The sequence below is a fragment of the Heptranchias perlo genome, chromosome 1 (assembly GCF_035084215.1).
Source record: "Heptranchias perlo isolate sHepPer1 chromosome 1, sHepPer1.hap1, whole genome shotgun sequence".
NCBI lineage: Eukaryota > Metazoa > Chordata > Chondrichthyes > Hexanchiformes > Hexanchidae > Heptranchias > Heptranchias perlo.
Window position 1 is genome coordinate 27,076,101 of NC_090325.1, and position 14,141 is coordinate 27,090,241.

The 14,141-nt window shown below is 43.3% G+C and overlaps 1 protein-coding gene across 1 annotated transcript in view; it reads right to left on the reverse strand.

Moving 5' to 3' along the window:
- Nucleotides 1-13,144, reverse strand: part of LOC137320817 (uncharacterized) — a 47,195-nt gene extending 34,051 nt beyond the window's left edge. Inside the window, exon 1 of the mRNA XM_067982694.1 lies at nt 13,016-13,144. Within this exon, the coding sequence (XP_067838795.1) occupies nt 13,016-13,100 (85 nt within the window). The 5' untranslated portion in view covers nt 13,101-13,144. The remainder of the gene's footprint in view (nt 1-13,015) is intronic.
- Nucleotides 13,145-14,141: the final 997 nt, after the last annotated feature.

Here is a 14,141-nt window from a genome sequence, read left to right on the forward strand (position 1 = left end):
CTGAAGCACAAGATGCCTCGTTTACTGCTATCAACTGCTCAGAGTCAGAGATTTTATAATTAATTCCAATTAATCATGAGGAATGAACCCTAACAATTTGATTGCCATGTTGGATAATTACTGTCTCACCATCACGACCTATTACCTTACCAGGGCCTTTCTATTCCCGATGACCCTCTCTTTCACAGTATACCAAATCTCCTGAATTGAACTCTGTCTCAGATGGTCTAATATGATGGCTCCATGCTCTATGAATTTTCTCTGATACCTCAGCCTTGATAAAAGTCTGTCTCCCTGCATGCATAACATTTAAATACTCAGAAAAAATGGCACTAATTGTAGTACCTTCCAGAGCAGGAGGATTATCACAAAGAACAGAAGGTAATTTGGGATTGCGCCCATAGACGAGTTGGTAAGGACTATAATCCTCCAACCATCTGAAGAGAATTCTTTGCATGAATTGCCCATGCTAGGGCAGTTGACAATTTACACTTTGTTTGATTAGCCAAAATCTTATGCACCATGCTATCAATCACAGCATGATTCTTTCACAAAGACCATTGCTAAAAGGGCTCTCAGCTGCTGTATTCATGACAATTATATTCATAGTCTCACACATATTTCTGAACTCCATGTTAGCGAATTCACCTCCATTATCAATCAAAAACTTTGCTGGTATCCCAACTCCAGTCCCTATCCATTTTTCCTTAATTTTATCTCGAATAACCTTCTTCTCCTTACTATATATTAGTGTAGAAATACTAAATCTCATAGCCAGGTCAATAAAATGTGAGATGAAAACATTTCTGTCTTTGTCCCGTACCTTTAGATCCATTGCAACTACCTCGTTAAAGTCACATGCTAATGGAACACTCACAATAGGACATGGGTGCGTCCGTCTATACATCTTACAAATTTCACAGTTCTCACTAATCTCTTCTATTAGCCTCGTATATTGCTCATCAACTACACCTGCATCTTTTAGTAGGATTTTTAAACATTGACAAGTAGGGTGGGCAAATTGTATATGTAACTTTAAGACAATTAATTTTTTTTCTCTCTTATCCTTATCGCCTGATGCCATTTACACTTGCCTAACATGCTGATGAGAAACATCAGGTTTTATTAAGAGGATACAGTAATGAAGCGTTTGCAACCATCCACAGCCAGAAGTGCATAGTCGATGATCCATCTCGGCCTCCTCCCGATATCCCCACCATCACAGAAGCCAGTCTTCAGCCAATTCGATTCACTCCACGTGATATCAAGAAACAGCTGAGTGCACTGGATACAACAAAGGCTATGGGCCCCGACAAGTGCCGAAGACTTGTGCTCCAGAACTAGCTGCGCCACTAGCCAAACTATTCCAGTACAGCGAGAACACTGGCATCTACCCGACAATGTGGAAAATTGCCCAGGTATGTCCTGTCCACAAAAAGCAGGACAAATCTAATCCGGCCAATTACTGCCCCATCAGTCTACTCAATCATAAGCAAAGTGACAGAAGGTGTCGTTGACAATGCTATCAAGCGGCATTTACTCAACAATAACCTGCTCACCGATGCTCAGTTTGGGTTCCGCCAGGACCACTCGGCTCCAGACCACATTACAGCCTTGGTCCAAACATGGATAAAAGAGCTGAATTCCAGAGGTGAGGTGAGAGTGACTGCCCTCGACATCAAGGCAGCATTTGACCGAGTGTGGCACCAAGGAGCCCTAGTAAAATTGAAGTCAATGGGAATCAGGGGGAAAACTCTCCAGTGGCTGGAGTCATACCTAGCACAAAGGAAGATGGCAGTGGTTGTTGGAGGCCAATCATCTCAGCCCCAGGACATTGCTGCAGGAGTTCTTCAGGGCAGTATCCTAGGCCCAACCATCTTCAGCTGCTTCATCAATGACCTTCCCTCCATCATAAGGTCAGAAATGGGGATGTTTGCTGATGACTGCACAGTGTTCAGTTCCATTCGCATCCCCTCAGATATTGAAGCAGTCCATGCCCCCATGCAGCATGACCTGGACAACATCCAGGCTTGGGCTGATAAGTGGTCAGTAACATTCACGCTAGACAAGTGCCAGGCAATGACCATCTCCAACAAGAGAGAGTCTAACCATCTCCCCTTGACATTCAACGGCATTACCATCGCAGAATCCCCCACAATCAACATCCTGGGGGTCACCATTGACCAGAAACTTAACTGGACCAGCCACATAAATACCGTGGCTACAAAAGCAGGTCAGAGGCTGGGTATTCTGCAGCGAGTGACTCACCTCCTGACTCCCCAAAGCCTTTCCATCATCTACAAGGCACAAGTCAGGAGTGTGATGGAATACTCTCCATTTGGCTGGACGAGTGCAGCTCCAACAACATTCAAGAAGCTTGACACCATCCAGGACAAAGCAGCCCGCTTGATTGGTACTCCATCCACCACCCTAAATATTCACTCCCTTCACCACCGGCGCAACGTGGCTGCAGTGTGTACCATCTACAGGATGCACAGCAGCAATTCGCCAAGGCTTCTTCGACAGCACCTCCCAAACCTGCAACCTCTACCACCAAGAAGGACAAGGGCGGCAGGCACATGGGAACAACACCACCTGCACGTTCCCCTCCAAGTCACACACCATCCCAACTTGGAAATACATCGCCGTTCCTTCATCGTCGCTGGGTCAAAATCCTGGAACTCCCTTCCTAACAGCACTGTGGGAGAACCTTCACTATACGGACTGCAGTGGTTCAAGAAGGCGGCTCACCACCACCACCTTCTCAATGGCAATTAGGGATGAACAATAAATGCTGGCCTTGCCAGCCACGCCCACATCCCATGAACGAATAAAAAAAAAGAATGTCCTGACTGGGTAAACTGCAGATCAACCGATTTCCCAGAAATGATTGCCTCAGCGTGTTCCATGTCAAGTTTCATTTTTGCCTTTTTCGTGGAAGGTTTACTCAAAAGCTTAGGTATCTCACTAGAGACGACATCCGTACTTATAAAATGGCTCACTCCAGCTATCTTACATGTAATTACCACTCTCTTGAGTGACCTCAAGGTGTTGTCATCTCCAAACCTAAAATATGTAGAACTTTTATATTCCTTAACGTTGCATTGATCCTCACTACTTAGTGATCCTCACTACTTAGATAACATTTTAACCAATCTACCTCGCATACAGTTGAAGTACATGCACTATCTAACGCCGCACAATTAAAGGAATCCGCGACTATAGGGCATCGGTGAGACCACATCTAGAATACTGTGCAGTTTTGGTCTCCTTATTTAAGAAAGGACATAATTTGCTTTGGAGGCAGTTCAGAGAAGGTTCACTCGACTGATTCCTGGGATGAGCGGGTTATCTTATGAGGAAAGGTTGGACAAGTTGGGCCTGTATACATTGGAGTTTAGAAGAATGAGAGGTGATCTTATTGAACCATATAAGATCCTGAGGGGACTAGAAGGGGTAGATGTTGAGAGGATGTTTCCCCTTGTGGGAGAGACTATTGGTCAGAACATTGAATACAGGAGTTGGGATGTCTTGTTGAAGTTGTACAAGACATTAGTAAGGCCACACTTGGAATACTGTGTACAGTTCTGGTCACCCTATTATAGAAAGGATATTATTAAACTAGAAAGAGTGCAGAAAAGATTTACTAGGATGCTACCGGGACTTGATGGTTTGACTTGTAGGGAGAGGTTGGATAGACTGAGACTTTTTTCCCTGGAGAGTAGGAGGTTTAGGGGTGATCTTATAGAAGTCTATAAAATAATGAGGGGCATAGATAAGGTCGATAGTCAAAATCTTTTCCCAAAGGTAGGGGAGTCTATAACGAGGGGACATAGATTTAAGGTGAGAGGGGAGAGATACAAAAGGGTCCAGAGGGGCAATTTTTTCACTCAAAGAGTGGTGAGTGTCTGGAACGAGCTGCCAGAGGCAGTAGTAGAGGCGGGTACAATTTTGTCTTTTAAAAAGCATTTGGACAGTTACATGGGTAAGATGGGTATAGAGGGATATGGGCCAAGTGCAGGCAATTGGGACTAGCTTAGTGGTATAAACTGGGCGACATGGACATGTTGGGCCGAAGGGCCTGTTTCCATGTTGTAAACTTCTATGATTCTATGATTCTAACTAGGGGCCACAGTTTAAAAATAAGGGGTCTCCCATTTAAGACAGAATTGAGGAGAAATTTTTTCTCTGAGGGTCGTGAGTCTGTGGAACTCCCTTCCCTAGAGAGCGGTGGAGGCAGGGTCATTGAATATTTTTAAGGCTGAGTTAGATAGATTCCTGATTAACAAGGGAGTCAAAGGTTATAGTAGTTAGACGGGAAAGTAGGGTTGAGGTTACAGTCAGATCAGCCATGATCTTATCAAATGGCAGAGCAGGCGCGAGGGGCCGAATGGCCAACTCCTACTCTTAATTCGTATGTTCTTATGTATGTTGGTAATATATTCATCACAGGATGAAAACTCCTTGTGACCAGTATAATCTGTTCATTATCTTCATCCTCTTCCTCAGAACTACTTTCTTCATGCATCATTTCAAAGACCCTGCCTCTTCGCTCTGGGCAATTTGCCTCATAATGATACTTAAAGTCACATCTAAAGCATCTACTGATTTTTCCTTGGACATTCCTGGAATTCTTTCGCCTGTTATTACTGTCCCAATTTTTATTCTGTTGATGTAGCTGGATTTGCTGTACCTGCTTTCATCGCCAATCTGGCTGCCTTTAATCCTTCCATCGTGTTGATGCCTGCGTCCGGTCTCTTGAAAATTTTGAAACCTGGTCTGGCGCTTGCGTTTAATATCTGGAACATTTCGAAACCTGATAACCATCGAATCTTCTATTCTTTGTGTCACAGCAGAAGGCCTCATTTGTTCCATGAAGGCTGAAGGGAATGACTGTTTCCCCAGGAATTATTTTAAGGCAACAGACATTTGATCCAACAGAGTCTCCTTTTCCGAGAACTGGATACCAGTTAGGACCAGTTGCCTGTCCATATGAGACACCTTAGCACAATCTAATAATTTAAACACTAGTACCGATCCAGGATCCAGGGATTGCCAATTTGAACTTTGTCAACCCCTTGTACAATTGTTAAAATGCATAATATACTCTTCCATTGAATGACCGTCTGTTTTCTGAAATCTATCAAATGCTGACCAGGCCTCATCGGCACTTAACAGATCATCTTTCTTGTAGATTTGATCAGAAATTCTATCAGAAAGGTAAAATCTTTGTCATTATCCACAAGGTTTGCATCCCTCTCAGAAAATACCTTACTTCTGATTTTACTTCGATCAGGAAGCGACAATGCCAAGGCCATACCTTGTTTTCTCTGTGGCAGAGTAGTAAACCATGTCCACATATCAACCTCATTCTTCCACTGGTCATACGGTTCAAACTCCGAGAACATCGGAGGGAAATCGTACCTTGCTTCCTGCAATTTTCCACAATGGCCACTAGGCTTTCAAGTTTTATGGAAAAAAATTTTTCAACCTCCACCTTTGGACAACCATCCTCTGCTACCATGTAAAAAGCCAGATAACAAAGTGGTGAAGGATAGAATACTAGAGCCTGGTCTTCAGTTGCTTCTAAGCCTTTATTCACAGAGATTCCATTACACACCATGCACCCACTAGATAAGCTCCCTCCTATAAATGGATACGAGAGTCCCCAATTGATACCCACCACTTGAATACAATTAACACTAATTGATATAAATCGTATGGATACAATTAACAACACCCAGCGAGCTGCTAAGGCATCCATCAGTGTTACCTCCCCAGCTACCTTTGGAGAATGTATATATTCTAGTAAAGGAAATTTGTCTCACTTGATTTCACCTCCTCTCACCATGCTACACTGCATTACTATGTCCATTGCAAGAAGATTTGAGTATAGGAGCAAGGATGTCTTACTGCAGTTATACAGGGCCTTGGTGAGACCACACCTGGAGTATTGTGTGCAGTTTTGGTCTCCTTACCTAAGAAAGGATATACTTGCCATAGAGGGAGTGCAGTGAAGGTTCACCAGACTGATTCCTGGGATGGCAGGACTGTGGTATGAGGAGAGATTGGGTCGACTCGGCCTGTATTCACTCGAGTTTAGAAGAATGAGAGGGGATCTCATTGAAACATATAAAATTCTGACAGGGCTAGACAGACTGGATGCAGGGAGGATGTTTCCCCTGGCTGTGGGGTCCAGAACGAGGGTCACAGTCTCAGGATATGGGGTAGGACATTTAGGACTGAGATGAGGAGAAATTTCTTCACTCAGAGGGTGGTGAACCTGTGGAATTCTCTACCACAGAAGGCTGTGGAGACCAAGTCACTGCATATATTTAAGAAGGAGCTAGATAGATTTCCAGACACAAAAGGCATCAAGGGGTATGGGGAGAGAGTGGGAATATGGTATTGAGAGAGAGGATCAGCCATGATCATATTGAATGGCGGAGCAGGATCGAAGGGCCGCATGACCTACTCCTGCTCCTATTTTCTATGTTTCTGTGTTACTCAATATAATATAGTAACAATAAACTGAAGTCCTCATAAATTAAATGAAACATCAGTCACCTCCCCCAATGTGTCAACCTTGGCTCAGTTTGTAGCACTCTTGCCTCTGAGTCAGAAGGCTGTGGGTTCAAGTCCCACTCCAGGGATTTGAGCATATAATCTAAGCTGACATTCCAGTGCACTACTGAGGGAGTGCTGCACTGTCAGAGGTGCTGTCTTTCAGATGAGACATTAAACCGAGGCCCTGCCTGCCCTCCCAGGTGGATGTAAAAGATCACATGACACTATTTCAAAGAAGAGTAGGGGAGCTCTCCCCAGAGTCCTGGCCAATATTTGTCCCTCAACTAACATCACTAAAACCGAATCATTATCACATTGCTGTTTGTGGGACCTTGCTGTACGCAAATTAGCTGCCGCATTTCCCTACATTCACTGGCTGTAAAGTGCTTTGGACGTTCTGAGGTTGTGAACAGCGCGATATAAATCCAAGTTTTTTCTTTCAATGCATTTGGCAATGCTTTTGTTTGTTATGTCAGCACCTTTGCATTTGCTTGCACACAATGTCACCACTTGCCATATTTGTCATAACTACCACCATCCTTCCATGACAATAATTCTCCTTTTTAAACTAAATAAACATCAGAGGGTTTCATCTCCTCTCTAATATTTGTAGCACACTGGTTAACATGCATTAGAATAAAGAGTAGTTCAGAAATAGTAGAGATCAGACGGGGGGAAATGCAAGGCAGACTAAGATGGGTTTGGAGTGCATGTGCATAAATGCATGGACTGTGATAAATAAGATTGGTGAGCTGCAGGTACACATTGGCACATGGGATTCTGATATAGTGGCAATAATGGAGACCTGGCTCAATCAAGGGGAGGATAATATTCCTGGCTATAAAGTATTCAGGAAAGATAGGGAAAGAAAAAAAGGAGGGACAGATGGAAGTATTGATCAAAGATACTGTTAAGGCACTAGAATGGGATGATGCACTTGAGGGTTAAAGACAGAATCTATTTGGTTAGAATTTAAGGAACAATAGAGGAGCAATCACACTGCGGGGTGCATACTATAGGCCACCAAATCGTGGGAAGGAGATAGAGGAGCAAATTTGCAGGCAAATTTCAGAAAGATGCAAGAACTATAGTGTAGTGATAATGGGGGACTTCAATTATCTTAATATAGACTGGGAAAATAACAGTGTAAAGGGCAAAGATGGGGAGGAAATCCTGAAATGTGTACCAGAGAACTTTCTTGATCAGTATGTTTCCAGCCCAACGAGGAAGAAAGCAGTGCTGGATTTAGTTCTGGGGATTGAAGTAGGGTAAGTGGAGCATGTTTCAGTGGGGGAGCATTTGGGTGGGTGATCACAATATCATTAGGATTAGAGTAGTTATGGAAAAGGACAAGGAACAATCAAATGTGAAATTTGCTAATAGCTAATTTCAGTGAGCTGAAAGGTGATCTGGCTCAGGTGGATTGGAATCAAAGATTGGCAGGTAATACAGTAAATGAGCAATGGGAGGCCTTCAAAGGGGAGATAGTTCAGAGACAGACTAGAAACATTCACATGAGGGGGAAAGGAAGGGTATCCAGACTTAAAGCTCCCTGGATGACTAAAGATATAAAGATTAAAATTAAACAGAAAAAGAAGGCTTACGATAAATATCAGGCTCTTAATATAGTTGAAAACCAAGCTGAATACAAAATGTGCAGAGGAGATCGAAAAAAGGAAATAGGAGGGGCAAAGTGAGAGTATGAGAATAGATTTGTGGCTAACATAAAAGGGAACCCAAAAATGTTTTATAAACTTCTAAATAGTAAAAGGGTAGACAAAGGAAGGGTGGGGTTGATTAGGGATGAAAAAGGAAATCTTCTTGTGAAGGCGGTGGGCATGGCTGAGGTACTAAATGAATACTTTGCATCTGTCTTCACTAGAGAAGAGGATGCTGCCAATGTCACAGTAAAGGAGGAGGTAGTAGAGAAATTAGATAGGATAAAAATAGATAAAGAGGAGGTACTTAAAAGGTTGGCAGCACTCAAAGTAGAAAAGTCACCAGATCCAGATGGGATGCATCCTAGGTTGCTGAGGGAAGCAAGGGTAGAGAAAGCGGAGGCTCTGGCCCTAATTGCCCTTGAGAAGGTGGTGGTGAGCCACTTTCTTGAACCGCTGCAGTCCGTGTGGTGAAGGTTCTCCCACAGTGCTGTTAGGAAGGGAGTTCCAGGATTTTGACCCAGCGACGATGAAGGAACGGCGATATATTTCCAAGTTGGGATGGTGTGTGACTTGGAGGGGAACGTGCAGGTGGTGTTGTTCCCATGTGCCTGCTGCTCTTGTCCTTCTAGGTGGTAGAGGTCGCGGGTTTGGGAGGTGCTGTCGAAGAAGCCTTGGCGAGTTGCTGCAGTGCATCCTGTGGATGGTACACACTGCAGCTACAGTGCGCCGGTGGTGAAGGGAGTGAATGTTTAGGATGGTGGATGGGGTGCCAATCAAGCGGGCTGCTTTGTCCTGGATGGTGTCGAGCTTCTTGAGTGTTGTTGGAGCTGCACTCATCCAGGCAAGTGGAGAGTATTCCATCACACTCCTGACTTGTGCCTTGTAGATGGTGGAAAGGCTTTGGGGAGTCAGGAGGTGAGTCATTCGCCGCAGAATACCAGCCTCTGACCTGCTTTTGTAGCCACAGTATTTAAATGGTTGGTCCAGTTAAGTTTCTGGTCAATGGTGACCCACAGGATGTTGATGGTGGGGGATTGGGCGATGGTAATGCCGTTGAATGTCAAGGGGAGGTGGTTAGACAATCTCTTGTTGGAGATGGCCATTGCCTGACACTTGCCTGGCTCTTGTCCTGAGAGAATATCTATTATAAAACCTGTGACATTTGCAATATTTCCCTGTCCTAATTATGTTCCCTTTATTGTATGCCTCTGTTGTTCATTCTTTCTTCTAACCTGCAATACTTTGTACTTGTCAGTATTAAATTTCATTTGCAATATGTCTGTCCACTTGCATAACTGACCTAAATCTTTCCACAAATCCTTCACCACATCCTTTAACTGTACTGATCTCTCTATTTTACTATCTGCAGATCTAACAAACATATGACGGGTTTCTGCATCCAGATCATTTATATATAAAGGTCACAAGGGTTTAAGCACTCACCCCTTGTGATATACCATCAATACCTCCCCCAGGCTGATACTACACCTTTTCCATATTCTACCCTGGTTTCTTATGGGTTTTAGTTTAATTAGTATTCTTTCATGTGGGACATGTAAAAGCCCTTCTGGATGTCCAAATAAACTATATTGTAGGAACTTCCACTGTCTGTCTATTTTATTTGTAATGTTGTAAAGAAATTGAAAAGGGATGTTAGCAGAACCTTCCCCTCCTAAATCTATGCTTATTGAGCTCTAACAATTGAGGTATTCCTCCAACCTGCTTAGTAGAGTTTCTATTATTTTACTCTGGTATTGTTATAAGGCAAATGGGCCTTTAGTTAATGGGGTCCAATTTAATCTCCCCTTTTAATATGGATACAATAGTTACTTGTTTCCAATCCTGCAGAACCTCTCTAGTATCCAATAGGGCTTTCATTACTGTTTAAGTGCCCACATTTCCTTGCAAGTCGTTTTTTAGTGCTCTACGATACACGCTGTGTGGCCCAGAGGATTTGATAGTCTTCAGTCCTTTTAACATATCAAGTACCTCGTCCTCACTGATTTAAAAATATTCTATGATATTTGTTGTACCACAATAATCAGATAGCAAACCAGCATTTTCCTCCCTAGTAAATCAAGGATGGGCATTGTGTTGAAGGAAATTGGACTTTTCAATATGGACTTTTAATTCCGGCTTTTTAGGAAGGCTAAAGGAATGGTCTTGAAACCCTGCATATGGACCTTTATGGTGTCTGCTCTTAAGCAAGGCTAAGTAAGGCCTATAGAGCAGGAATTAAGGGAGTGACGTTCGCCCAAGAACCGTGAGATGGATAAAGGAATGGACTTGGAAAAGATCATGATGGATTAAAGTATGAACGGCAAATGGAGGATAACTCATGTGCAGTCAATCACAATCGAGACGAAATCACAGGCGGGCAGGTTTGGGATCAATAGCCCACCGAGGAACGGATTGCTTGTATCAAAACACCAATGAAGCAGAGGACTTTGGGAAAGTTGACCAAGTTCAAAAGGTATCATGAATATTATTGATACTTCAGACTGTTCCGAAAGACATTGGTTAATAACGAGAGATAAGAACAAGGTTAGAGATAATAAGCTGTCTGCTTGACCTTGGAGACTGTGTGAAACTGTCATAAACACTAGCAAGCTGTTTTGCAGTAACAAAAGGGTATAAGAACAGCCATTTTGCAATGATTTCTAGGAGACCACAAGAAGCATTTAAAGAAAATGCACTGCAGCAACACGCCAAGGCTTCTTTGACAGCACCTCCCAAACCCGCGACCTCTAAGACCTAGAAGGACAAGGGCAGCAGGCGCATGGGAACACCACCACTTGCATGTTCCCCTCCAAGGCACACACCATCCTGACCTGGAAATATATCGCCATTCCTTCATCATCGCTGGGTCAAAATCCTAGAACTCTCTACCTTCACCACATGGACTGCAGCGGTTCAAGAAGGTGGCTCACCACTACCTTCTCGAGGGCAATTAGGGATGGGCAATAAATGCTGGCCTTGCCAGCGACGCCCACATCCCATGAATGAATAAAAAAAAGACAGGCTAGGTGGACCAGTGGGTCTTTTCCATCTATCATTTTTGTACATTCATATGTATGTGTGAAACTGTGCTGTGTGATATTCGTAACCAATGCATTAAATGTGAGCATAAAATTTCTTTTTTTGCTATAACTTAATGAAGTCATTAATCCATATATTTTAAACAGGTCAGCTCCTTCCTTAAAAACCTACTGTTCCATCATCACAGCATAACTGCCTCTTGAATAATTCCAGAGTCTTTGCCTGCTTCCTGACAGCACCCTAAACTTGCCTTTTCCCAATTTTCACTACATCCCCTTGTCCTACAATGATAGTTTAGCTTGAAATAGTACTCCAATTTAACATTTTCTAGTCCACTTAATATCTTAAGCTCTAAAAGGTCCTGTCTCATTCACACCCTTTCAAGGCTGGACAGTACAAGTTTCTCCTCATAACTTAGTTCTCTGACACTAGTGATCAGCCCCTCGACACTTTTCCGCACTATTTCCAGGATTCGGATGTTTCCCTTGAACCTCCGTGAACCAGAACTAAATACAATGGGCTCAATTTTGAAATGGTGGCGGGAGGGGGGGGTGTGAGTGAAGATGCGCGTGGCAAACCCCGCATAAAAAAAGCTTACCGTTTCCGACACGATCGCATCGTAATTGATGGTGATTAACGTGCTCCCGGGTTTCACGCTCGGCAGCCAGCCTGATTGATCGGGAAGGGGAGGGGAAGATCGGGAGGAGGAGAATAGAAGATCGGGGGGAGGGAGATTGGAAAATTGGGGGGAGAGGGGATGATCGGAGAGGGAGACATCGGAGCAGGGTGGAAAAGTAGGTTGATTTTATGTTTTAACTTCGTGCAATGGTTTTTTATTTAATATACTTTGTACCTTCACGCCTGGTGCACACAGCTGCGTCCGTGGGGAACTTGGAAGTTGGCGGGTTGGAGCTGGCTTCCAAACCCGAACAGGATTTCCCCGATTTTTGGAACCCCCCCCCCGCCCCTAACGCATCCGCAATTTCCTGGGAAAATCAAGCCCAATACGTGGCCTGACTGGAGCACAGTACAGTTGTAGCATGACCACCTCAAACTTACGCTCTACTGATGTGGCAATCTAGCTCAGGACTCGACTTGCTTTTTTGATTATTTGTCTGCAATGATTGGACATTGTAAATATTGATTCTACTATTACTCCCAGATCTCCTTCACTCTCTCCCCTAGCCAGTTTGACACCAATGAGTAGGGATATCCCCCATTTTGTCTTCAAATGTGTAACACCATAAACAGATCTGTATTGAATTTTATCTGCCCACTTACAAATTTTGTCCTTGCTGCTTGATCAGATTCTACTGCCTTCTAATCTAGTATCAGCTGCACATTTGGCCAACTTACTTATTTTTGAATCAAGATCAGAAACAGCAGGGGCTCCAGCATTGATTATGGGACAGTCCATTCAGCACATCTCCTCAGCCCACTATCACTTCCCTAACTAGTTTCTTCTCTCTTTCAGCCAATTGCTTATCAACCTCCAGTCTTAACTAGAATAGCAACTGTCCTTAGATTTCGGTAGCAACTTTTCTGTGGGACTTTATCAAAGTCTTTTTGGATGTCCAGGTACATTCCATCACAGGGCTTTCCAGAGTCCACTTGGGATGTGAGTGAGTGAGTGAGGTGGGATCGGCCCCTTCTGAACCCATGCTGACGCTTTCAAATTTCATTTGTTTTTTCTTAGTGAAAAGAAATTTTTTCAAACTAATCTTTTTTTGAAACAGTTAAGTTCTTACCTGCAGTAGCCAAATGAGGCAGAAGGAGAATCTGTTGAATGATGAGCAAGAGTCTTTTGTGAGGACTGGTGCTTTTTACCTCCATATCTGATAGGATTAGAAACTTTACATAAGTTGAAATATGCTGCTCTTTCCGTATCAAGTCGTAACTTTAAGTTCTCTGTACTGCATCCTGTTTAACCAGTGGGTCTATTATAGTCAAGCAGAGAGACACTGTTTGTCATCAACCACAAGGTTCCTGCGTACAATTCACAAACCACAAGGGTGTGAATTCACTGTCAGATCAGGTACAGAAAGAGAAATAAAGAGAGGGAAAGAAAGATTGGATTAAGAGAGAGAGAAGAATGAGACAGAAAGGAAAAGTAAGAAAAAAAAAGTAAAAATTTAAAATTTGACTTTTTAAAAATCTCCCTGAAAAATTCAAAATCTGAAGGAATGTGTCACCACACTTGTAATAGTTAATTTTCAGTGCCAGAGAGATTGACTGGCAATAATTAACAATTATCACATCGTTACAAGGGTACTTATGCTACTAATTACTATCCCTAAATATCTGTAGCAAGTTTAGTTCGTATCTATCGCGCAAATACAGCAACTTCATGACATTCAATGAAGGTCAATGGTGAGGCAGACAGCAAAATGCCATTTTCACAAAGCTAACTCGGATAGCAACTTTCGGATATTCACATTTAACTATGCATCTGCTCCTCACCAGCTGTTGCTGTACCATTTACGCAAAAAATAGCGGTATTAGCCTCACCATTATTTTGAAAGCAAATTCTGGCCCATTAGATTTTGTCAGATTTGATGTCAGCCTTAGCTCGGTGGTAGCACTCGTGTCTCTGAGTCAGAAGGTCATGGGTTCAAGCCCCGGTTCAGAGGCTTGAGCACATAATCTCAGTCCTGTACTGAGTTATCTCTCCTCATCCTCCTCAGTCACCTCGCCCCTGCTCCTTCACTTCTCCTCTGGTATCCAGCTCCAGAGGACTGCTGTTATGTGGTTTCACTCCTACCTATCTGAACATAGCCATTGCATCTCCAGGCAATGTCTTCTATCCCTCCCCCACACTAACAATCAGAATCCCCCAAGGATCTATCCTTAGCACCCTTCTCTTCCTCATCTATA